This window comes from Thamnophis sirtalis, unplaced genomic scaffold (assembly GCF_051295495.1).
Source record: "Thamnophis sirtalis isolate CommonGarterSnake01/CBP01778 unplaced genomic scaffold, rThaSir2_p1.2 scaffold_2, whole genome shotgun sequence".
Lineage (NCBI taxonomy): Eukaryota > Metazoa > Chordata > Lepidosauria > Squamata > Natricidae > Thamnophis > Thamnophis sirtalis.
The window spans coordinates 136,934,975-136,962,443 of NW_028261382.1; the positions used below are offsets into that span (position 1 = coordinate 136,934,975).

Below are 27,469 nucleotides of genomic sequence, written 5' to 3' on the forward strand. Positions count from 1 at the left end.
TGAATGATCTTAGCAATGCGGTCATGACGTTGTAGGTAGTCAGTTTGTGAAATTTTGCTGCACCCACTGATCAAGTGGTCGACTATCTCGTCTTTTTACCAATCAGTGTGACAGACTACAAAGGTATTAGGCAAACAGTGCAACAAATGATTATATAGCACAATGAGGAGTGCATGCCTAAAATTGTCGTACACAATGAGCACTGTTTGGCATAGATTTCTAATCTGGACACTACTTTCCAAGTCAACAACATAATCCTACCAAATAGGAAATATATGCTGTGTATTAAATTTGCTTTGAAACAAATTAATTTATAGTTCTTTAATCTTTAGATATAGTGTCATGTATTTAATAGTAGCATTACATTTTATGTTATGAATTTTATTTAGTAATTCATTTCCAAAGTTTTTAACTTTTGATAATACTTCATTTGTATATCTTACAGAAGCAAAACATGGTGGAAACAAGAGTGCCAAGAAAGAAGGAGTTTCCGGGAGCTCTTTTTTTACGTGGTTCATGGTAATTGCCCTCCTGGGAGTATGGACATCAGTTGCAGTAGTTTGGTTTGAACTTGTTGATTACGAGGAAGTGCTAGGTAAGAAATTGGCCTAGTAATGATAAATGAATGAATATTTATTCATTTATGTAAAACATTTTTATGGTTTTTCATGTTATATAAAATAATCCACAGGAGCCAATAGGCATACATATAACAAAAATACAACAAAATTAAAAATTCTTACATACCAGCAATAGTGATAACACTCCATCGCAAGAGCACAACCTGGCCTATCATTGAAGGAGGCCTGAGGTTAGGGGTTCTCTATATCTCAGCATTGGAATCTTTTCCATAGTTAGGTGCCACTATGGAAAAAGGCTTGTTTCCTGGATCCCATAAAATGGCACGATTTAATAGACCTGGAGTACACCCACTTATCCAATCTGGCAGGAGATCCTCAGGAAGAGGTATTTGCTCAAATAAACTGACCCTATGCTATTCAAGACTTTAAAGTTAATGAGCAGCTACTTAAATTACATATAGAAAGAAAAAGGAACCCAGGCAACTTATACAGTTGTGGTGCAATGCTGGCAAACTCTGAGCAGCCCAGAGCTGCTGCTGTATTTTGGACCAGTTGAGGTTTCTGAGTGGTCTTCAAGAATAGCTCCATGTAGAGGTCATTGCAGTTGTCCACACAGGACATGAATAAAGCACGAGTGACTGTGAACTGAGACTTCTGGCCTAGGAATGAGTTTGTTTGTTTATATCCAAGCTTTATTATTTGTATAGATAGCTCAAGGTGGTGAACATATCTTGCACACTTTTGTCTTCTATTTTCTCGACAACAATAACCCTGTGAAATGAGCAGGCTGCGAAAGAGTGACTGGTCTAAAGACACCCAAACAGCTTTCATGGTTTAGATAAGACTAGAATTCACTGCATCCAGCTTTCTAGCCACTAAATTGGCTCTCAATATGCACATTAAATACAATATGCACACAAAATAAATGACTGACAGCTGTTCTTCAAGCAGTAGCCCTGCGTACAAGAGGACCTTCGTATTCTGTCCCAACCTATATTCCAGAGTTGACTTCAAAAAAGAGAGCTGTGTTTTTATGACAAATGAAATTGATCTGAACACAACTGCTTCTATATCTGTCTCAAATTGATGTGGTAATAGACAGTCTTGAAATATGGGCAATCTTGCATTTGCTCAAGTTGAAACACCCTCAGGATGGATACATTCCCCACCCATTCAATTTCTCTTAGACATTATTCCTTTATTGCAGAATCCGCAGCCTAGCTCTGTGGATAAACAGAGAATAATTGTTCCATCAAGAGTTAAATATAGCAACTATTCAGATCCAGGGGACACAGAAAAACAAAGATACTTGCATGTCTATAATTCAGTTATAGCTAGTTCCTTCCCATCCAAGCCTTATGGCTTCCAAGCACTAAGTCTGTCAGAGATGAACAACTAAGTAACATCAGTGTGCTGATCATACTTCATTCCATTCTGCCAAATAATCTCACCATAGCTTCATGCAATGTTAAATTGGAGGGGTGAGAGAGCAGTCCTCTCTCCCATGTAAGAGGGACCTATGGCTTGATCTCCCCTCCCCACCCCCCAAACACTGACTGGAACTGGTTATAGAGGAAGGAAGATAACCATCACAAAATCATTTCTAAACCAGTCCAGAAGAATACAAATGTTTTTCATTCTCTGAACTACTTTCTCTACAAATGGAAGGTGAGGCTCTATGTATGTTATCCAACATTATTGGGTCCAATAATAGCTTCTTCAGGATTGGGTCCAATAATAGATTCTTCAGGAAGGAACAAATCATTGCATTCTTCAAGCCAGATGGAACTATATTCTTCCTCAAAGTGGCATTAACTACTGTTTGGACTCAGTCACATGGCACTTCCTCCCAAGACCTTAGACAGCCAAGAAAAGCAGAATCTAGAATGGGGGTCCTCAACTACTTCCCGGCGGCTGGATACGGCTTGCCGAAGCCATTAATCCGGCCTGTGACAGACCACAAGGCAACCCCACCCATATCACCCCACCTACTCACTAGCCCCCACCCACATGTTGGATGCTGAGGAGCCCAAAAACAGGAGGCGTGGAGGCCTCAGAAAGCCAAAAACAGGCCTGGTTTTGGGTGGCAGAGGGGTTCTGGAGGCCACGTAGCCACACCCACCCATTCATATGACCACCTAGCCACACCCAGCCAGCTATGAATTGGCCCCCTGCTTAAAAAGTTTAAGGACCCCTGATCTAGAACATAGGTGGCAGAGCTGACAATAGTAAAAATTCTGATCACTTCCATAGGATCACATGCCTGAAATTGCCTTGATTAACTAAGCAAAGGTGGACCTCAATAATTTCTGTAGGATTTGCTCAGCTGGATTCCAACAGTGCAAATCTAAGCAACTTTATTCAGTTGATGCCTATTCACAGTGGCCCTGCAGGTGTTTCTCCAGTTCCTGCTATTAATATTAAAATCTGGAGGAGGGGTTAAAGTGTTGAACTAGGAGCAAGGAAAAAAAAAGTTCTAGTTCTGCTTTAGGCATCAAAGCTATTTGGGCAATTTTGGGCCATTCACTCTGCCTGAACCCTAGGTATAAGGCAGTAATAAACACTTCCAAAAACGGTACCAAGAAAACTGCATCAACCTCTCTAATTAGTCACCAAGAAACAAGACTGACTTGAAGGCACAAAATAAAATAAATATTAAAATACAAGAAATTATATTAGAAAAGTAGAGTTAGATATATTTTTTATTTAGTATATTAAGTCCAAGGGGTGCAGAGAAAAGATGAACTTGCAGATTGAAAGGGTGGACAATTTTGTGGATTCTGATAATGGTATCTGTATTTTTGCCTTGCATGCAGCCAAGGCAAAGGACTTCCGTTATAACTTGTCAGAAGTACTTCAAGGTAGGATTATAAAGGAATGCTTATATTATGTGTTATACATGATGGGGTTGATTTATAAAATTTTATTTTTAAAAAATATAGCTATATTTATTTCTCCCTAGACAAGATGCTTTTATTTCCAGATAACCTTTGAAGCTGTGGTGAAATTAACTTTAGTAAGAAAATGTACTGTTACCCTTTGTTTTTGACTTCTGAAGAGGATAGGACTGATTTTCTTTTATTTACATTTCGTCCCCCCCCCTTCTTTTACATTGGTTTTGAATGTAGCTTCTTTTCCTTAGCTTATGAAATTGATTCAGAAAAGAAGAAATAAGTAGCAGGAAAAAGCAGATCACCTGAATAGTATTTTGCTATTGATATTTACTTCTGTAGATAAGATTGTTCAATATTTTAATGCCATTTGCAAACTTCTGTGAATAACTTAACCAGGATATTGGCTTTTGTTTGTTTTTTTCTCTAGTAAAGTTTGGGTACATTTGGTTAGATTGTCACCACTTGCCTAAATAATGCAGAAATTGTTTGCCACTATGGTTTTAATTGGGGCAGGGGACTAGAAATTTGTGAAATGAAACGTAACTGTGTTTTACTTTCCTATATCAAACTTTACATTTGTTTATTGTTGTGAAATGGCTATAGGGAAAATTATAACCTCCAATATCAAGGCTATGAAAATCAAAGTTCTTGACAGAATCTGTGGAACACCTTCCCTGGTTCTTTAGAGATTAATAATTTATTGGTATTTTGAGATTATATGGAAATGATTATATGGAAAGAAAATGTTTAGAAAAGTGCTATTCTGTTTTATTTTAAAATAATGTGGGTATACAAAACATTTAAAAGAGGTATTTTGTAGAAACTGCTTTCCCTAATTATTTATACAGCCTTAAAGCGATACAATTTTCAAAATGCTATGAAGGCTCTCCTGGGTTCTTTTTTAAAATCTTGTCATGCACAGTCACTTTGCTTTACTGATGTTTCCCACAAGGGGCAACTGTTGAAACAGCTGTGCAAGCCTTCCACTGGTTATTTTAATACATTTAAGAGAAATACTTTGCTCATTCTAACACTTTTGTAAAAGTTCCTATTTCAGATGATTTGCACTTCCCTAAAAAATGTGTGCGGCAACTAACTAGATTGACAACCTTATTAGGCCATAATATAGTCCATTTCATTTTATCTGTCTGTGTTCTGTAAATTCAGTCAATTGTGATTTACTCAATAATCCATGTTTGCAAAGGATGATTTTATTATTTTAGTTCTTTATTTATTCAGTTTGTTTAGCTACCCATCTCAGACCAATGACTGGCCAGCAAATAATCATAAAAACAATTGTCCTAAAGGTGCTTTTTCAAGAGGCAACTGGAATTCCTTTGTTTTTCTTTGAAGATGTTTTGCTCCTCATCTGAGAAGCTTCTTCAATTCCAGAACTTTTAAAAAATGAAAGTCATTAAGGAAAAACAAAGAAAGTCCAGTTTGCTTCTTGAAAAAAATACTTTTGGGACAACCATGAACTGAGAGTCTCCATTGACCTAACAACAGTTAAAACACAATACAGGGCGGAAAAAGTACAAATAGCAGCTGAGAGTTATTATAATCCACCAGTAGAGAGATCTATGAAGTCCAATAGCTATCCCAATTTAGACATGTTGTTTGGAAACTCAGTTATGGCATTAGTTCTAAACTGTATAGCAAATTATGTTTTAGTGGAATTTCTTGCTTTATTTTCTGTTTTGTACCTTTTGTACCTTTTTTTGAGGAGCTTTGGCTTTTAAAGGCCAATAGATAACTCAAACCTCTCAAATCATTGCTAGGCTATTTGAAATGGTTATGTGTTGCCTCTTGGGCAACCTTTTAGCAAATCTGAACAGTTTTTTTTCCCTTTCAGTAAACAGTAGTCCCTAGTTTTTGCCAACTTGACATGTGTTCCTCATTAAATAAAATATTGGATACCTGCAGTTCAGTAATGGTATCCTCTTTTCTTCACTACCAGTTTGGTAGCGGGAGCGCGCAGCATGCACAGAAGGTCCATGATGATGCAGCCTCTTACCACTACCGATTTGCCCAACCGGTGTGAACCGGTAGAATACCACCACTGCTGCAGCTATTCCAGATGCAGTATTTCACAAATTTTCTTTGAAACAAGTATATCTCTACATTGCTCCTATATGCCTGAATGCAAAGTTTCTGAAATCAGAATCTGCCTATTTAGGGAATAGATATGTAAATATATTAGCACACAATCATACATACATAGTACACAGTATATTATTAGTAATATTCCTGTTGAGGTGAAAGGTTTCCACTAATGTGAAAAGAAAAGGATCAAAGTTATTATATCATTTATTTTATATAAATATATCTATCAAATATAAAATTGTTTCGTTAATGTTAGTAGATACCTATATATATGTATGTATGTATGTATGTGTATATATATGTATGTATGTATGTATGTATGTATGTATGTATGTATGTTTTCAAAATAGCTTATATTTGCATTTAAGAGTCTAGTAAAAAATATCAACTGTACTTTTTTTCTTTGCTATTTTTTCACTGTTCAAAGATTCTGAAACAGATTTATTTCTTCCCCTTTAGGAAAACTTGGGATCTATGATGCTGATGGTGATGGTGATTTTGATATGGAAGATGCCAAGGTTTTACTAGGCAAGTAGATATTTTTAAAATGCCATTCAAAAATGCAACATTCAAATAGAAAGTATAATGCATTGTAAAGTTATCCAGAATCTTAACAGTATTAGTAAAGTTCTGTGATACCAACAATGTATTGCTATCGCAGAAGAATTAGTCTTTGATGTTTATTTTTATTTATTTATTTTATTATATATATTTATATGCCGCCCAATCCCGAAGGACTCCGGGCGGCTTACAAAAAATATGAAAAAAACCCACATAACAAGAAAAGAAACAGTTTAAAAACAGCAATACCCTCATACATTCATTCTAATCGGGGCTGGACCTCAACAGTGAATTTATGTTGAATTTATATTTTCATCTATAATACTAAAATATATATTTTGTGGAGGTTGCTTATTTTATATGCATTTATTTTGTTTTTGTTTCTTTTTGAAATAAATGGACTGTGAAAACGATGATAACGCTTGGCCTGAGGCCAATTTCTCCCTCTCAATCCCTTAATTCATTAAGTAGCCTTCAAGTTACAAAGACTTTTGGTAGGGTAAAGGAAACAAAAAAGATGCTGTCAGTTCTTCAGCAACCACATTTATTGTCACTTATACTTCCTAGCAGCATGGTGCCTCCCATTCAAAAGGTTGAGAGTTTAATCCTAGATAGCAGGATATATTTCTTAGGATGCAAAGAAAAAAATATCTGCATTTACTGGCCATATGCCAGTCCGCCTAGGCATCACGACAGCCCTCCAGCCAGTAAATGCTTAGCTCCAATCAGTCACCCCAACTCTATCACAAATTAAGGGATTATAGGATCATAAAAAGAAAAGAAATTCTTCCTGGCATGTAAGAGTTACTGAATGATTCTCTTTCATTGCTCTTGGTCACAATGAAGTATATTCAAAATAAAGGGCTCCCTGAATTTTGAAATTGACATTAGTATTGACCAAGAATTAGATCATGCTTAAGATAGAGCTGTTAAAATGAACTGCTTAATTATCTACTTAATTTACCTGTTCCATTGATTACAGAAGTCTTAATACAATACTATAATACAATAGCAGATTGGAAGGGACCTTGAAGGTCTTCTAGTCCAACCCCCTGCCTAGGCAGGAAACCCTATACCAGCGATGGCAAACCTTTTTTGGCTCATGTGCCATAAGGGAGGGGAGCGCAGGGCGGTCGTGTGCGGGCATGCCACACCCATTATGCAATGCATGACCCCCCCAGTGCGCATGGGTGCATGAGAGGTGCCCCCCCCTTTTTCCATGCTTTTTTCGCCCTCTCCAGGCTCCAGAGGCTTTATAGGAGCCTGGGGAGGTGAAAACAGCCTTCCCCCCCCGAGGCCCCCCGAGGCTTCAAGGACCTTCAGGAATGCCCAGTGTTCAAGTTTGTCAAGATCCTTCTGTATCTTAAGATCCTTCTGTATCTTCTCAGAACATAATTATATTTGATCCAAGCTGTTGCCCTGCCTTTCTGAAAATATATATCTAGTAGCCTTATAATCTGAATCTCTATTATGAAGTACTAAAGTATTAAGAACTATAAATGAAAAGGCAAAATATTTGCAGTGAATATATACTTTGACCTATTTTTGTTCTCCTGAGAAAAATCTATCCATGTGGTTGTTAAGCATCAGCACCAACTTGACAGGGCATGATACCAGTCTATTTTTATCATATATAGTGACATGCTCAGTACTCTTCATAATCTGATTTACTTCTGTAATCTATGGGAAAGGGGGACATAAAAATTATTTGCTGTCATGGTTTAAGTCCTTTTGTTTTCCACTAACAATAAAGAAAAAAATAATAGAAAATAATTTAATCAGGTAGTTAATTATTTAACTAGTTCAAAATGTTTCAGAATTGGAAAGTATCGTGCTCAGAACATCCTATTCCAAATAGCTGTTTTGACATTATCAATGCTGTTTTTATGTTATAATCATTCTAGAAATATTCAGAACTCAAAATATTTTTAGAAGGGTGAATAAGTTTGGCTTAACCTTTTGGATTCAGAACGTTTTGCATATCCTATTGAAGAGGCATAATATCTAAAATGAAGTTTTCCTGCAAGCAATTTCAATCCCCACAATAGTTTCCTAACTTTGATGGTGGTGGGGAGAGGGCAGAGTTGTCAGTACTAGCTTAGCATAGATATCAGTAAATTGTAGGGGGCTAAAAGTAGGAGGCTGAAACAGAAACATTCTAGCTGTGCTTGGTAGGGGTAAACAGCAAGCACCTAGACACCCATGTACCTATGACATCACTGATTTATGTTTATATATCTTGGCATATTTTTGCAAAATCAGACATACTATTATGCGACATCACTTGTTGATATCCAGCACTTGAAAATGATGTGAAGGATTATACATTTTATGTTATGCTCATGTTTTGTTTGACTGTCAACTATATGCTACTCTTAGGCTAAGATACATAGCATCCCCATCTGATAGAACTTCAGAGCCCATTGGGATCTAAATTGTAGATTGTTCTATTTCCTCCTACATTGTGAAAGAAAGTTTATAGTTAAGGCAGTTGAGATAAAAACCCATTATGTTCAACAGAATTGGCGTATCCTATAAAGATAATATATTTTTCTGAATACTAATTCTTTGTATTTACCACATATGTATTTTGTTATTGTATTTTCTGTTACCTATTTTATCCAAGAATTAGATCCTGTATTTTATTTTTATTTTTTGATATGGTTCAAATTAATAAACAATTAAACTAAACAATTAATAAATTGTTTTATAATTATATGTTAGATGAAGTTACTTGCCTGTATCTTGAAGTTCAAAGGACTTCAAATCCGAGTTTCCTCATTTATAAATAATACAAGACATTGTAATCTCTTAATTTTAAAAACCTAACTCCATAATATTATTATACAATTCTTCTGTATTATTCACTAAAAACAGGAAAAAAATAACAGCTTTGTGGGCACTTTATGTTTAATATCATGAAAGCATGTCCCATTGGGGAAACCGTAAGCTAGATGATTGAGAATCTTCATAGACATCATGCAGACATGTATTACATTCCCAAATATTATTCTAACAGTTCTCATACTTCACCCTTTGCCTTTGCACAAATCAGTGAATTATCTGTAAGGACAACACATGGAGGTCATAGCATCAGTTTTTAGAAATCTTAATTTTTCCTCAGAGCAAGTAGTTTCAGTTTTTCCCCTAGGCAACTAAATTTCAAATATGACCAATAAGGTTGTTAAATTTTAACAATAGCTATGACTTACAGAAATCCTCTGGTGCTTTCCTTATACTATTAATTGCTTCAGGTTTTATATATTTTATTTTATTGTTTTATGTTGTTGCTTTATATCTTATGTGTTTTATGTCTTTTAAATATTGATCATGGATTGTAAATAAATGAATATATTTCACCTGCAGCTTGACAGAGATGGGATTTCCATTACTTTTCCTTAAGTGGCAAAGTAATATATAAGCTTTACAAGAAATACACCATTCCAATTTCTGTAAATCTGTATATAGAAAAATGCCCGTGTGTGTGTTCCAGCATCACTCTGGAATGCCTCGAGCAATTTCAACCAAACTTGGTACACAGATGACTTACTCTATAGAAACAAATACTATGGGGGCTCCCTCTGGTAAGAGGGAAAATCCAACATTAGAAATTATGTTTGGTGTGGACATTTCCCACCTATAATTACATACCTGGGCAATGCCAGGTTATCAACTAGTTGCTTATAATCCTCAACTTATGTTATAATGGACCCTGCCCATTACAGTCATAGGCCATGATGATCATAAAGCAGATTATCACATGATTTACATGACTTCACAACCTTTTTATAATGACAATTGTTAAATGAAACACCATAGTTGTTAAGAGACTCCATTGTTCACTATGGCTCATTTTGCCAAAAATCAGAAGTAAATATGGATGGATTGATGGATGGATCGGAAGAAGAGAGGAAGCAAGCAAGCCTTTCTGGCTCTGTCAGTCAGCTTCCAACTAAGCAAAGTCAGTGAAGAAACCAGCAGGCAGTTGGGTGTTGATCTTGCTTCCACTATTTTTTTCTCTCTGTTTATGTAAGGAAATCTCTCTAAAATATCTTAATGGGTCATGGGTTATTTAGGTTAGTCATGAAAACCATGACTAAAAGAACAGAAAGATTAGTGGTCCAATTTTGGGACTCTGTGTGAAATTGATTATCCTAATATTTCTCAAACACTTTATTTCATTATCCAAAATGCTTACCAGAAATTCGCTTTTACCCAATGCAAGTAAAACATTGCTAGAACAACAGATAGATATAAGGATAACTTTGTGATTTCTGGTGTGCCAGTTTTAGTCCTGCCTAATGCAGAGAACCTGGCTATAGTAATCTATGCTCTTATTAATATGCATTTTACCTAGGTCCACCCTCATAGTTTATTCCAAAATTGCAAATGTGTAAAATGTGGCAGCTTGCCTACTGGATGGCTCCTGCAGTGAGAGCATATTAATATCATCACCTCATTTCTGCCTCCCCCCACCCCCTGGTCCTCAAAACTGAAAATGCACTGATGATATTACCTAGTTTGCAGAATGAAATGTCTGCAAGAAAACAAGCTCAGAGAGCATCAAGGACCCGTCAGATAGCAGAATTTTTTTTAAAAATGAGAGAAATATGATGTCGCACTGGGGGAAGGGGGGGAAACAATAGCAGATAAAAGTTGTAGATGCTATACTATTTTAGACCTACAGCAATATTAGCAAATGATTTGCACCTGATTATATATCCAAAGCTAAGAACTGAAATATTAAACTGCTGAGTTCCTAGAAAAAACAAAATATTAAATTAGCAGAATAAATAAATAGCCATTTTAACACCTGTTTTAAAATGAAAATGGCAAATAATTAGAATTGGAGGCCAGCTATTTAATTTGTAATTAATTAATTGGTGGAAAACATGTTTATGACAGAATAATTAAAAATAGAGCACTCGCTCATGGAAAGTAATATTATTTTAGGGGGTAGTCTGTAGGCTGTACAAATGTTATATATTTATGAAAATATTTATGAAATAATATAGATCATAAATATGGTTCTAAAAGTTTAGCTTCATATAATAATAATAATAATAATAATAATAATAATAATAATAATAATAATAATCGCACAGACTGATTATAAATTGCGGCACAATTCAGTAGCACAAATGATCCACTGGAATTTGTGCAAAAATTATAATATTAAAACAACAACAAACTGGTGGGAACATCAGCCTGAAAAAGTCACCGAAAATCAGATGGTCAAGATCTTGTGGGATTTCCGTATACAAACGGACAAAATACTGGCGCATAATACACCAGACATCACACTGGTTGAGAAAAACAAGGTTACAATCATAGATATTGCAATACCAGGTGATAGCAGGGTCGCCGAGAAGGAACATGAAAAAATCGCAAAATACCAGGACTTAAAAATCAAAATTCAACGACTATGGCACAAACCAGCAGTGGTAATTCCAGTGGTAATTGGCACACTGGGTGCTATTCCAAAAGAACTGGAATTACATTTAAAACAGTTAAAAATTGACAAAATCACCATCAGTCAAATGCAAAAAGCCGCACTGCTTGGATCTGCACACATATTACGAAAATACGTTACAACGTCCTAGGCCCCTGGGTGGGGCCCGACTAGTAACCAATGCCAAATCCGGCGAAACAACTGGCCGCTGTGATACAATTGTATAATAATAATTTTAATAAGTTAAAAATTGACAAAATCACCATCAGTCAAATGCAAAAAGCCGCACTGCTTGGATCTGCACACATATTACGAAAATACGTTACGACGTCCTAGGCCCCTGGGTGGGGCCCGACTAGTAACCAATGCCAAATCCGGCAAAACAACTGGCCGCTGTGATACAATTGTACAATAATAACAATAATTTGTTGCTTTGCATGTAAACTGAGAACAACACCAGAAGAACTGGGCTAGATATTTTCTTATAACTATGCCAGTTGAAATTTAATCAGTTTTTGGAAACATTAAATTGGAGAAACCTAGTTTAACCACTGGACTATGAACTCATTCAATCCTTGATCAAGTAGATATTTCTTTGGATTGGCATTTAGAGTACTTTGTTTTTAACTTTACCTTCTTTACTGCTATCCTTGTTTGTTTTTTAAATGTCATGAAAGCATTTGCTTGTCACCTGTGGACAGTTTTATTTTCAATAGAGTAGATGTTTTGTAGCAATAACAAGGAAGGAGGGAGGAGGGGGAGAGAGAAAGAGAATATATCTGTATATGTCTATTGGACATTTTCCCATAATCTATAAATAGAAACATTTCATCCCTTGACACTTTTATTTTTCATTTTCTTTTACTAATTTCTTCAAATATCTTTTTAAAATATTCTAGTTAATCTAGGATCTCTTAAAGCTTTCTAGATCAAGATTTTTCTTTCTACCTAATACTTCCTTTTCTCTCTCTTCTTTCCCCTTTATTCTTGTATAGGCCTAACCAAAGATGGCAATAATGAAAATATTGATTCACTTGAGGAAGTTCTTAATATTTTAGCAGAGGAAAGTTCTGATTGGTTTTATGGCTTCCTCTCATTTCTCTATGATGTAATGACTCCTTTTGAAATAGTAGAAGAAGAAGAGAACGATGCAACAGATGATGTTGATAGTACGTCACAGAATGAAGGGGTTCAAGGAAAAAAGACATGTGTTATTGTGGATTTGCAGAATCAGTGACTTCGGTTCATGGAACAGTTCATTGATGAATGGAAATGTCCATAAAATTAATTAAGTGCAAAAAGGTGCTGGAGTAAAACAGGCAAATCCCTCTTACGGACAGATCAGTTGTATGAAGACTTGCTGTCTAGACTCTTTTAGATAAATACAGTCAAAAGATAAATAACATTTGTCAATATTAACCCAACAGTATTCTAACTAATGTGATTGGTTTATGTCTGCCTTTGCACAAGCTCTATAATAATAGCCTACATTACTAATCTGTAAATGGTTCTTTTTTCTAACAACTGTTAATTGGCTGTAAATATTTAGGCATGTCTGGCAAATTGCGTATCTATTAATATTCTAGATTTTAAGATTCTGCCTACCATAACATCAAATTAGAGAACTATTATTGAATTTAGTATCAGTAATTATTTCCTAATTTTTTAGTTTCTTTGATTTTACAGAACACAACAGTTGTTAGCATTTGTTATCTGGCTAATAAGCTATTTATTATTTAAAATAAAGCAGGCAACTTCTATAGATTTTTAAAACGGGCTTCAGTCACTTCTTCATATATTACTATTCTTTTAAAGGCAGTTTGTTTGTAAAAAGAAGTGGATATTTTATGAGAACAAAAAACTGTAAATAAATAAATATACCCCCCCACCCCACCCATGTATATATGTGTTTTTTTGTAATTCTGAACATATTAAAGATAGTCAGTACAAACTGACTTTCAAAGTGATGGCTGACGGGTTTGATTTTATTCCTTGTCTTAACCCTGGCCTTATAATGAGGTAATTGATTATTCAGACTCTTGAAATCCAACTAGTTCTCAATGCCTATGTTTCTGTGCACTGGATTTCCTTTCTGGAAAATGTGAACTTTGAGAAGGAGAGAATCCAATATCCTGCTTTACATGCACATCGCTGAATAAATGCTGAACTTTGCAGATCATGGATTAGTCTTGTAAACAGTAGCAGCTTTAATTATTTGTACTAACATTGCTGTATGGTTTTAAATAATATTTACAATTTACAAGAGAGATCTGTAATTTTTGTTGCTTGTCTTACTTGATAATACTGAGCATGTAATTGTGAAAAGCTGCTTTTAGTTTCTGCTTGTTTTGCTGACATGCTAATATGTAAATAATTTGCATAAAATCTTTCATTTTTATCTGTTCAAATCAAAACTTATCAGCTGAACCCTGGATTTCTGTGACCACCTTCAACTGTATCTGAAACAAGCAATGAGTTTCCAATCACATTATAAAATACTTTTTGAGTTAAATGAATAAACATTCCAACCATGTAATATATTTTGTATCATTAGCTATTATAGAACACCTTAATTGTACAATAGATCTTGGAAGTCAACATATAATGAATAGCAAATGAATTGTAACAAAATGATATTTGTAGTATAGAGTTTACTTTGCTAATTCTTTTCATATATACAAATGTTTGTATCATTGATACTGCATATTGAATTGATTTTTAGTGTATCTTAGCTGTACTCAAAGATTCCCAGACTCATTAGGAAGGGAAAGTCAGAATAAACTTGCTGGGTTCATGTTCTCATGTTACGTTCTTCCCTTCACATTTATAGAGCAAGGCTTGAAATAGCCTGGATTATTTATGAAAGCTCATGGAATATAACTCTGTATAAAAGGGTTTTAAATTGTTTATGAAACTTAACAAAAATAGAGCAAGATCTTTCCCAAATATGTGAGAAATTGGTGGAGGTGGATTGAAGGTTACAGATTATGAGAGATTCTTCCCACTCAGATGGCTATTATAGGTAAGTCTAAATATGCAAATAGACCCAAATTCCTATTTGTAAATGGTCTTTATTCACAACCTATTAACAGATAAGTCAGGAAGTCTTGGTCCTAGATTATTTATTAAACTAACATACCATATTTGCTTTTAAAATTTTAAATACTTTATATTTTGGGCAGATTAAATATAAATAATATTTCAGTTTAAATCTTGCTAAGTGGTGGAAAAACGTTAAAAATACTTTGCCTCAATTGCCTAATATTTAAGACTAACTTGGTATTGTAAGATTTTGCTAAGGGATATAATCTGTTATTTCATGAAATTGATTTATAATTTTTTCTGAATTCCACTTGAAACAATGGCACTTGGCCAGGCACCAAACATTAAGAGCCCAATTAGGTTTGAGATAGAATGGAACAGAGAACTTAATAAACTTAACTGAGCTTTTCAGAACTTTATCATACACAGTGTGGGTATAACCTCCAATTCTGTCTAGAACAGTATTTTCCATGCTGCAGGATTTCTTTGGCTTTGGATGGGTATAGTCCATATAAAGGATATGCTCCAAAAATTAAGTACTATAAGATCATGACCAAACTTTTAAGTTACATCTGCATTGTAATATTTTCTTATTTCACATTTTACATTTAGCAATTTTTTAGCAATGTTTACATTCAAGCTTTTCAAGGATCTTCTAAGCTTGGTCTAAAATATAATGAAAATCTTTGATAATACGCAAAATGCTGTGGGAAAGGAGGAATCTGTTTCATTTCAACTGTTCAAGTACAATCAGCAGTACTGACAAAAGCTGGGCGGAGTAGTATTTTGGCATGAATGGGGGATATTAAATTGTCTTCAACTTGTGCCCCCTTGTCTTTTTAAACACGTCTGAGATCTGGGAGGCCTCATGACCTTCCAAAAAGTTTTGTAGACCTGGCTTTTCTCATAAGCATTGGGATAGTGTGTGGCTGGGAAACCTGTCTGTTGGTATGAGGGGTGTGCTGTTTGGGGACATCAATAATTTTATGTAGGGGTTATGTTTTTTATTATTTTCGTATATTGTTTGTAAGCCATCCAAGATGTTGATACATAAGATGTATAATTACAGATCTTATAAATAAACATAAAATAAAATAAACAGTTTAGAATCATGGGATAGGTGTGATGTAGCTATTACTTGTGCAGCTTCTTTAACACTTCTAAAGATAAGAACAATTTCAATGCTGTACTTATCTCTATGACATATATATGAATTACTTGTTTACAACTGATTACTCTCAAATCAGATTTCTGTGAACTATTACCAATTCATATATTCATGTGTCCAGAATACTTTGTTAATGTAGTTGACATAATGTCAGAGCCCAGATTGCATTTATTTAAGATTTGTTTATAAACATATTTTATCCTAAATATATCTTTCAATCCAATCCAATGACTGCAACAAATTAAATCTCAGTACAGTTATAACTAGAGATAATTGCCAAAAGGAAAAGTGAAATTGGAATTCCAAGTCTGGTAACATGAATAAACTAATGTCTACTGGAATAAAAATTGGGATGTTTTTGAGGTTTGAGGTTTATTGGGATTTATATGCCGCCCTTTTCCCTGAGGGGACTCAGGGCGGCTTACAACCACAGGGGAGGGGGGTGCAAGGTCAAAAACAAAACAATATGTGCACAAAGAAAAAATAATAAAACACAACTTTCATTCAGCAATCAAACACTCGGGCGGGTAATTGGAAACCTATCCCCAGGCCTGCTGGGAGAGCCAGATCTTGAGGGCTGCGCGGAAGGTCTGGATAGTGGTGAGGGTACGGATCTCCATGGGGAGCTCGTTCCACAGGGTCGGGGCAGCAACAGAAAAGGCTCTCCTCCGTGTGGTCGCCAGTCGACATTGACTGGCAGATGGGATTCGGAGGAGGCCCAGTCTGTGCGATCTGATTGGTCGATTTAGGGAGGTAATCGGCAGAAGGCGGTCTCTCAAGTACCCAGATCCACTACCATGGAGTGCTTTAAAGATGGTCATCAGTATCCTAATGTTTCCTTATCCTGCTTTATTATCTGTAAAAAAAATCTCTTAGTCAAAAGGAGATATTAGGCAAATATTGTGTATTGAGCTTTTTCTAGCTTTACTGAATAATGAAAAATATAAATGTAGACTATTAATAACTTCATGGTGAAATATTTCTGGTGGAAATTTTATTTTTTAATTAGTGTATGAAATTTTCTAAAATAATGTTTGCAACCTATTTCCATTTTTAAAAATTCAGGAGTAAAACCTGGAGAGATTATCAAGAGCAAAGTCAAAGGTACTTTACTACCAAGCCTTAGCAATGTTTATTGCTTATTGAGCCTGATGCCTGCAGTGCATGAGTTTTGCCATGTTAATAATTATACCTACTAACTTTGGATGCTATTATACAAATTTCAAATATGGCCTATTTTTCTAAACAGTTTTTCAAAAGACTCAAGCAGTTTATTATATTTATATTATGTTTTGGCTTCAATAGCTCGGTACTTTGCATTGTGCTTCCAAAATATATAACATTTTTATCACTATGCCATAATAGAATCTCTCCTGAAAACAGTTCTGTGTTATAAATGTATAGAAGCAAGTTTCCAGGTGCATCTCATCTAGCTGGAGAAAAAAAAATGCCTTTATTGAGATCTATCAGCTGGAGTTATATATAATTATAATCTCAAAAACACATACTACTCTTATAAATTATCTTTCTAATGATATAAACAAGACTTTGGATTTATTCATCCTGATGCTTGCCAAATATTTAATTTTTGTCTATCAGATGTGTAAACTCTTGGTTTATAATTTTACTCATGCAAAACATTTGGGCAAGCAATATAATCAGATGAATTGATAGGTTCCCCATTTTATTTATGGTAAATGAAAATGTGTTTACATCCCTTTGAGTAGTAGTATACTCTGAAAATATATAAGGGATTTATGGGATAGTGATCAGCCTTTCCTAGTAAAGAATAATACTGTTGAGAATTGTTTTATATGTATATTTAGGATGTAATAGTGACTATTTTAGCATAGCATGAGGATTTGGAGGGGGGGGAAACTATAGGATAGAACACACACTTTATTTATAATGCCATTTGACATTAATACATTTATCTTCAATTATTCTTAAGAGTTCCAACAGCTTTTGGGGTTCAGACAAGGGTACTAGAAAAAATTAAGGGTTGACAATATCTTGGCAGATTGATGAATATTGGCCTTGATGGATGCCTAGTGAGAATAACCATTTGCAAAGGTCTTTGATTTCATTTGTCTGTCTTTTGTTCATGTTGATGATTCAAGACTATTTTTCCTTCAACTGAATTCACTTATGGTTTTGGAGTGCCACAGTAATTGAAAATTATGCAAAACAGCTATTTTCAGGAAATAATCATTTATGCATGTGTCAATTGTTCACCCTTACCTCACTTCCATGGTTGCCTAATGAATATTGTGTATTTTGAGATACTCCCGACATGGAAGTCAGTATTTGAGTCAGTAAATTTAGATTTGATATGCCTTATAGCACTAACAAATTAATTGTATAACACATTTTTTATATTTTATATTTCTCAGATTGCAGTCAGAAAAAAATCTTGTAAATATTAATTTATTGGGGAGTAACATAATCAAGTTTAACCTGAGTAACATAGATGTGCACCTCAGTCTCTTCAAAAATTACCTAAATCTATTAAAAATAGTGCATTCTTTTCTTATTTTATCATCATAAAACACTGATTTCTAAAAATGTTTTACTAGGTCTGTATTAGGTTCAGTTAAATTATGGTAATTGAAGTTGACTACAAGAGGATATTTTTGATGTTGGACTAACCACATTCAGTGTCTATCATGTCATTAAGTCGCTGAAGTTAATACCAGTGCTGAACTTAACATTTTCTAAAAAAAATGACATCAATATTTCCCAGCTGGTTCCTTGTGGATGTATAGAACCTACACCTCACAGATGGCATAGTCATTGCTATCCTTCCTTCCTTCCTTCCTTCCTTCCTTCCTTCCTTCCTTCCTTCCTTCCTTCCTTCCTTTCTTTTTTTCTTTCAACAGCTAATATAGCCATCCATCTTGTAGCTGTGAATCTGGATGGCCTAGGCAAAATTACAGTACCTCCCCCCAGCAATATAGTATATAAGTAACCAAACAATCAAAATAACAGTAATATTGAAATTTGAAACCTCAGAATAAACTTTTGCGTAGCTTAAAATACAGTAAAAAATTTAAAACAAAATTTTAAAATAACAGTTCTTAAAACAAATAATATTAGAGTACCAGCTTAAATAACTGATATCTGAGCAATGACACATCACCAAAACATTTTCACTTGAGACTAAAAAGCATAGTAAAATCCATATCAAGTATACTTCACTGAGAAAGATGTTCCATAGACCAGGGGTCCCCAAGCCCTATTGGTTATTGTTTGAGAACACACAAGCAGCAGGGGAACTCACAAAGCTTCATTTGCACAAGCGGTGGACACGTGCAAAACCATCCCTTCCCCCCACTGCCACTGCTGTCAGTCTACAGAGCTGGAAAGGTTGAGGACCACTGCCATAGACTGCTAATGAAAGGGCCTGATTTGAGTAAACTGCTATACCTGCAGCATATCTCTGATTTCAGTATACATAGTACATATAACAAAGTGGTAAAATAATAGAAAGCAGAAATAAACTGGGACCCTGTATGAAAGTAACAGAAGACTGAGGTATTAGTCTTATACTACCCAGTTCCATTCAGTAGTCTGCTTGTAATTATTTTAGTTTTGCAATTCAATCACTTGTCACTGTCATTTGCGCACTTCACAGTTCTCTTCAGACAAACAGAGTCAATGGAATAACCTTCAGTAAATTGCATGTCTCACATGTCTCTCTTAACAACAGTGTCACTTAGTGCAGATCCCAATTGTGGTCATTAAACAAGAACCAAACTGTATTATATTGTGTAAGTATTGTATAAAGATAACCCTACTACTTAAGAAGACAGATCTGAAAACAATTAATTTTAAATACTTAAGTAGGAAGAACATCAACAAGGTCAATGAAACAACGCTAAGAGACACTTCCCCACAAAATAAACAAAAGGCAGAAAAGGCTATACATTATGTATATTTTCTGCTTCTACTAATATTGTGTGAGCAGCTTATTTTGAAGTGGAAACATGAGTTCATGATTTGAACTTGGAATGGATATGCATTTGGCATGCTAATCTAGTGTTTTTTAAATACCTATTAAAAATATTTTCTTTTTTAAATAATGAAAAAGTGATCAAAGAATCAGCCAAGAAAACAAAAGAAAAGCAGCAATTAAAGAAAGAAGCCAAAGAAGAAGAAAAGAAGAAGACAAAGAAAAAAATTGAGGACTTTGATATAAAAGATGAGAAAATTGATGATAAATCAAAGAAAGATTCTCATAAAATTAAGCAAGACAGAAAAACTGGAAAAAATAAATCAGAGTTAGACAAAAATCATAAAGATAAAGATACAAAAGTATTAGCTAATGGCAAAGATAAAGAAGTAAGGAAGTTAGCAAAAAGTATTTCTAAAGCATCTGAAGAAGATAAAAGAAAAAAACCAAAGTAACAATTCTTAATCTCTGAATAGTGCTTGAGTTAAAAAAAAAATAAAGAAACCATTGATATTTCATCTGTAATACAATTTTTCTTGAGTTGGTTGGAATAAACAAGAATACATGCTTATTTCCACCCGAGCCTTGGTATATGTGTGAATTTATAAACATGCAGTATTCCAGTTCACATAGCTTGTTTACACATATTGTATTGTTATCAGTTATACAATGGAATTTATTTTTGCTACTCAGTATGTCGCACAAAAAAGGCTAATGTAAAAATAAAGAGACTGAAATGTTTGAAAGAAGTATTTAATTTAGAACAATATTTCATACCAATTCTTAGAAGTGTAATGGAAAAATAAACTTGGATTTGGTTCTCAGGTTTCTGTCTTTGTATGTGTGTATATGTGTGGGCAGTGCACAGACATCCATCATATAAAGCATGGATTCAATAACCTGTAATATTCCAGATGTTACTTATTTTTGACTCCTACCATCCCTCACTATTAAGCAAGGTTGGCTGGACTACTGGAATGCAATTTCTATAATAACTGGGATGCCATAGGTTGCCTTCCCTGTTACAGGTTTATCACAATAAATGACCTCATTAGATTACATACACCATAATATTTTCCATAATGAATTATTTAACTGTATCAAACACGAGTTGTTTGAAAATATAAACCATGACAGTGAATTTAGAATGCATAAACTTGATCAAAATACTGATTTCATCTACCCTTTTGCAATACTTTTTCTATAATGTTTGTTGCTTAGAAAACCAAGGGGTGTTAGGGGAGAAAATTGAATTTTATGGTTGTATTACAGTTTAAAAAAAAACACCATTGAACAGAGTCGTCATTTGCAAAAAGTAATGACTTTTTAGAATTCCTTTCAACCAAGAAGCCTTACAGAATAAGATGTACTTCAGAAACATATATGAAAAAATAATGGAGATATCCAGGCCACATTTCGGAGGAATTTTAAATAGTTAACATTTTGAACATGACAATAAAGCAAGCGTTTTCATAATGGCTTTGAAGTTATGCACTGAATTTGCAAATGTATAAAATATTATATTTTAAGTGACTATGTGAAAAATAGTAACTACATGTATGCAATTTAGAAAGAAATGTGGCATGTTTTATTTTGAGAAGATAGTTTTAGTGATTTATTTAAAAATATTTAAAAATATTTTAAGGGTGTGTGCTTGAGGTATGCATTTACGGTATATAATAGTATTGATCTAGTTGTTTGATACAAATTCTTAAAGAAAATATTAACTTGAAATAGAGGCAGATAAGGGAGAACAAAATGAATAATATGCAACCACAATGATCTTAGTATTTCTGTAATAGTATATTTTTTGCAGTTAAATAAGAGATAGAAAAGAATTTCACAATAGAAACCTCTTTGAAAATTTAAGAACTTATACATGAGCCAATGGTGATGTCATTTGTCAGGGAAGAGAAAGGTTATGTAACATTTTCAGAAAACATTTAGGAATAACGATCATATTTTCAAAAGGCATTTTTGTCTGGCCATCAGGAAGGACCTGTAGACACTGTCCTCTGTAATAAATGGAAGGCACCCAACTGCTTAGATGTATAGATAGTCCATGGAGTCTCACTGTAAATATTTTTAATTCATTTTTGAAGAATTTAAAAGAGTTTTGAATGAATTTTTACTTTTATGACATGTTACTCTACATTTATTTTGTAATGTAGAACACTGAAAATAATTCATATCCTAAAAGGAAATAAGGTAATGAAACCTGTCACTTATGCACATTCAGTTTGTTTATTTGAAGAGATGAAATTCAATAAAAACATCTGAGCAGAAGAATTGTTCAATTCCTTTTTATTCAATGTTAGAATATTTAGTTACAAATCGGCTATCTAAGAAATACAGGTAGCAATACAGATAGTTCTGGCTTAATAGTGGTAATTAGGAGTGACAACTCTTTCATTAAGTGAGACATGTGACTGCTGACTTACAGTGAAAGTTGCGGCAGTTCCAGTTAATGTTGTACAAATCCTGCATAATGGTTAAGCGCAGCTTTATGTGATCACTGTTTGCAATTTCCTGCTGGTGAGGGGATCCTTGGTGATTCCTGAGCTTAGTTATTTTCTTGCAGATGTTTCATTATCCAAATTGGGAAACATCATCATCAGCATGATGATGATACGTCCACAAGAAAACAACCAAGAACCTTTTATTTCAACCCTGAGCTACAAATATTCTCCTTATTTACTCTGCTGGTTTCATCATTGATTTTGCCTATTGGAAGTTGGTGGTGAAGGTTGCAAATGTGAAAATGGGATGCTGCAGTATTTGTTAGTTGGTTGCCAGCACCAAGTTGCTATTGTGTTACCATTAGGATGCTGCAATGACAATAATTACGAGGATCAGTTGTAAATCTTCCTGTTCAGCATTGTTATAATTGTGAACAATTGCTGAATATGTGTTCATAAACTACTTGAAATAATTTAAGATAAAAAATAGTAAAAATCAGAATGTACTCTAGTTTACTGTCCCTTAAGAATTAGTTATATATGGGAACATTGAAAATTTAGCTATTTCTCTTTCCTGTCTAACTACAAAAGTACAATATATAATCATTTTTTGTGCTATGTACATAGCTCCTTTTTGTCTGTATTTCTTGCTGCTGGGTGTGCAGTATGAATATAATTCATAATCTCCAATGCTCAAGAAACCTCAGGAATTATACTGTTAAGTGAAGCAAAAGATTTTTTTCTATTCACTTCCAGCAGGTTAAGGTCTACTATAACATCCTTTAATCTATTGTATTTTATTCATGAGTGGATAAGAGGGACAGAGCTAGAAAATGTTGAGAGTAACAAATTTAAGGTTGTACTAAATGACATTGTACTGCTGGTTGATATTTGATCTCTAAAAATAATGCACACATATAGACATAATTTTAAAGAGATTTCCATGAGACAGTGGTCTTTTAATGTCTCCCATTGTATTCTAGGCATCTATATTAGAAATCAGTTTGGGAATATGATATACAAAATGTTCAAAGGAAATTGGGAATAAAGCCAGTGTATGCACATACAGAGCAATTCCTTTTAAATAGTTGATTTAAAAAAAAAAAGTATTATAATTTTTAAACGTATGTTTAAAACTTAAATTGAAGATGACATGATTTTCTGGAGGTGGTAAGTATTTTTCACCTTGTTTGATGTCCCCCATCTTAATTAATTAATTAAATTTATACATCTCCCATCTCACCCTATGTTATAATAATGATACCTAATTGGATCAAAATATTGATGCAGAGATTAAAGTTAATGTTATAACTAAACAATGCAGGACTTAAGGAAAGATCTGTCCCAGAACAATCAATACCAAGAAGTGCTGAAGAGGTTATCCAACCTGCAGAAAAGCCACATGTGAAAACAGGTGAGCCCTTAATAATACAAAAGCTTCAGAACATGAGATCTGCAATTACAACATTTCACCACTATTGCAAAATTACATTTATTCTGTGCTTCCTATGAGTTTTTTCAGATGTACAACATTATAGTTAATTTCTATTTAATATGATCTTTGTTTTTACAGTTTCTTTAGCAGTGAAGCTTTTTCCCTGATTGATATAATCTTCAGAAATTATTCCAAAATCAATATTTCATAAAAATGAATTGCAAGTCAAATATAATGCATATTTCAGATGTAAAATGGCAGCTACAATTAAAGGAAATTGGCTAAGATGTATAACAATTTAACTTTTAATTTAATAGTTTAGTTAATAGTTATACATGAAATGAGAAGAGTTTTTAAATAGATGCTTTGAAATATCAATAAAACATCCTACTTAAATTTACTAATATAGAGATATATACAAAGGGCCACCGTTCAGGAGATGGCCAATTTAAAATTTGCTGCTATTGTGGGTACGTTTCAGATATATTACATGAAGAGAGTGATTTGCTGAAATTAATACGCCAGGTGAATGTAGAAATTTTGACTAATTGATGAAATTGCAAAGATGAAAATGCTAGAGTTATTTTCAAAAGCTGCAAATTGCATAACAAGAATATACAACTGAAGGTTCTGGCTTGGATAATCACTCTTAGGCCTTGCTCATTGGTGGAGCTAAAAGGCAAGCCACCTTCGAAAGCTTTTAGTGTCCAGTCTTTACATATTGAAAATGGCATTCTAACAAATACTTGGACTAAAGCCATTTAAAGCTTTATAAAGTAACAATTAAAGAGGGCTTTGAAATAAATTGGTAACCATTGTAAATCATAAGGAAGAGAGGTTTTGCAGTTGTTGGAATTTCTAAGTAATTTTCAGGAAATCTCTATGTAAAAACATAGTAATCTACATAATGTCACAGCCATATTAATATAGTGCTCATGGGATGCAGTAATTTGTTGGAAACATAATGTAAACATCTATGTTTACATTTGACCCCATGCTGATAACACTATTTTAATCCTGGAATCTGTTCAGAGATCTTAAGGTTCCCTTAAAACCTGTTGTCTTATCAAAGACAAGCTATAATTAAGTATTTTGCTTGTAGGCTATGCTTGCTTATCCTCGGATATGTTAAAATACAACCTAGAAATGTATTAAGGTGAAAATTTCAAGAGTACATTTTTACATTAGGTAACAAATTCCATTCCAAGCCCTGTATATAGCAAATTTGCTTACACTATAAAATGGATGGATTGAGATCAGTTGCCTTATCCTATTTACTCTCTTTTCTTCACCTGAAGTTTTTTATTATGATTTCTTTTTAATACACACATTTGCAAAATACATAAATTGGTAGCCAAATGCATACATGTAGTATGTTACAAAAATATATATATTCTATCTTAGGTTAATAGTATTGAATAAAAAAATTGTATCAGGAACACAATAAAAAGAAAATATTTGTTGAATAAGATTAAATGTAATATTTTCATTTTATTTGCAAAAATCAAAATGTTTTGCAGTTTTTTAAAATTTGAAAATGATATCTCATTTGAACTTGCTTCAACTTATTCCAGGCTCTGGAAAAAGTTGAAGCAGGTTTAAATAGTGGTATAAAAATCCAAAAAGCAAGATGTAGCTGTTTTGAGCTCAGATATAGCATATGTGTCAGTTTTTAGTTTCGTCAGATCATTGGAAGAAGCTTTAAGTATATTTTAAAAAGTTGTAAGAATGCTTTAAAAATAGTAGAATGAACCAACATCTGAAATGCCAGTGTAAAACATCGATTACGTAGTTGAGAGAGACTCACAATTACAAACTATTTTAAGGGTAAAACATATTAATTTTTCTCTAGATATTTATTTTCCATTTTCTGCTATTTCAAATTCTGTTCATACTTTTCAGTAATTTGTGATATATTTTCTAAACTTATGCAGAACACGTACATGTTAAAACAGAACCTGAAGATGAAATTGAGGCCTTGCTACATGAAGTTCTTGACTCACAACTTGGTATGAATGTATCCTAGATTCATTTCCCCCCAAAATGTTTGGATTCTTCCCTTTTTTTTTTTTTTAGAAAATAGTTTGCCACTACTTTGATCTATGTAAGATAGATTATAACATACGTTTCTGTTTATTCCTCTGTTGCATTGACAATTATTTCTTTCTGAGGTGGAAAAATGTTGTCTTTGCACAGCATATAGAACTTTCCCATGATAAGAATAAATGTTTCTGGCATAATCTATTCATAAATGGACAATAAGGCATTAGACAAAGTAGACCGCAACCTACTTTTTGGTAAGATACAAAAATGTGAGATGGAGAGCATCATTACCATGGATATGTAATTGGTTGATCAACTGCACTCAACATGTAGTCCTCAATGAAACTACATCTACATGGAGAAAAGCATGCAGTGGGATACCCCAAGGTTTTATCTTAGTCCCAGTACTCATCAATATCTTCATAAACAATTTAGATAAGAGGATAGAAGGGGAGCACATTAACTTTGCAGGGAACATCAAGCTGGGGGAAGTAGCGAACTCTTTAGAAGATAGGCTTAAATTCCAGAAGGATCCGTACAGACTTGAACACTGGGTCCTATCCAACAAAATGCAGTTCAATGATGAGAAAAGTAAGGCTTTAAACTTAGACAAGAAAAATGAAATGCACAGGAATAGAATAGTTGGTACCTTATCAGCAGTATCTGTCAGAAAAGGATCTAGGACTCCTAATGGACAATCATTTAAATATGAGCCAGCAATGTACTGCAACTGCCAAATATCCAGCGCAGTTCCAGGCTAGATGGGTGGAATCAAAATCATGTGAAGTGTTAGTATTTTTATACTGCTTTGGTAAGGCCAGTCTTGGAGTACTGCATCCAGTTTTGGTCACCATAGTACAAAAAAGATGCTGAGACTCTATAAAGAGCGCATAGAAGAATACAGAGATGATTAGGGGGCTGGAGGTGAAATCATATGATAAATGGTTCCAATATCTAAGAGGTGTCACACTGAAGGGGGAACGGGACCTATTCTCCAAAGCACCTACGACAGGACAAGAAGCATAAAGTGTTAGTACTAGTATATAAAGCCTTGATAAGACCACGCTTGGGATATTGCATCCAATCTTTCTCACCACAATATAAAAAAAGATGTTGAGACTCTAAAAAGAGTGCAGAGAAGAGCAACAAAATTATTAGGGGACTGGGGGCTAAAACATATGAAGAATGGTTGCAGAAATTGGGTCTGTCTAGATTAACGACAAGAAGGACTAGGAGTGACATGATAGCAATTTTTCAATGTCTAAGAGGAACTGCCACAAAGAAGAGGGGTTCGACATATTCTCCAAAACAGAAAAGGCAGAACAATGGAGCAATGGATGGAACTAATCAAGGAGAGAACCAACTTAGAACTATGGAGAAATTTCCTGACAGTGAGAAAAATTAGTGAAAAGCTTGCCTCCAGAAGTTGTGGCTGCTCCATCATTGGAGGTTTTTAAAGACAGCCATTTGTCTGCATTAGTGTAGGGTCTTCTGCTTGAGCAGGACATTATACTAGAAACCTCCAATGTAGAATAGAATTGAATATTAACTTTATTGTCACTTTGAATGTACACTAATTGCCATACATTAAAATGAAATTTCATTGGATACAGCTCAAAGAGTCACCACTTCAATATACACTAAATAAACATGATTAACTAAATAAAAAATAAATTATGTATATACTCAATATAATACATGACAGTGATGTGTGGTGAAGTTTATACCTGGTGAGGTTCAGCTGGGCATCCTTTTGCGAAGCAGCTCAGCAGGGCAGCG

At 34.1% G+C, this 27,469-nt stretch overlaps 1 protein-coding gene across 2 annotated transcripts in view; it reads left to right on the forward strand.

The window, feature by feature from the left end:
• ASPH (aspartate beta-hydroxylase) overlaps positions 1-27,469 on the forward strand; it is a 113,800-nt gene that overhangs the window by 18,520 nt on the left and 67,811 nt on the right. The window contains exons 2-5 of one of the 2 annotated variants that reach the window (XM_087707018.1): positions 446-595; positions 3,398-3,442; positions 6,038-6,106; positions 12,587-13,488. In XM_087707018.1, coding sequence (XP_087563144.1) covers positions 446-595; positions 3,398-3,442; positions 6,038-6,106; positions 12,587-12,828 — 506 coding nt within the window. In that variant the 3' untranslated portion in view covers positions 12,829-13,488. Of the gene's footprint in view, positions 1-445; positions 596-3,397; positions 3,443-6,037; positions 6,107-12,586; positions 13,489-23,536; positions 23,627-25,581; positions 25,657-27,469 lie in introns of those variants that run through there. The other variant, XM_087707017.1, reaches the window with a different exon arrangement.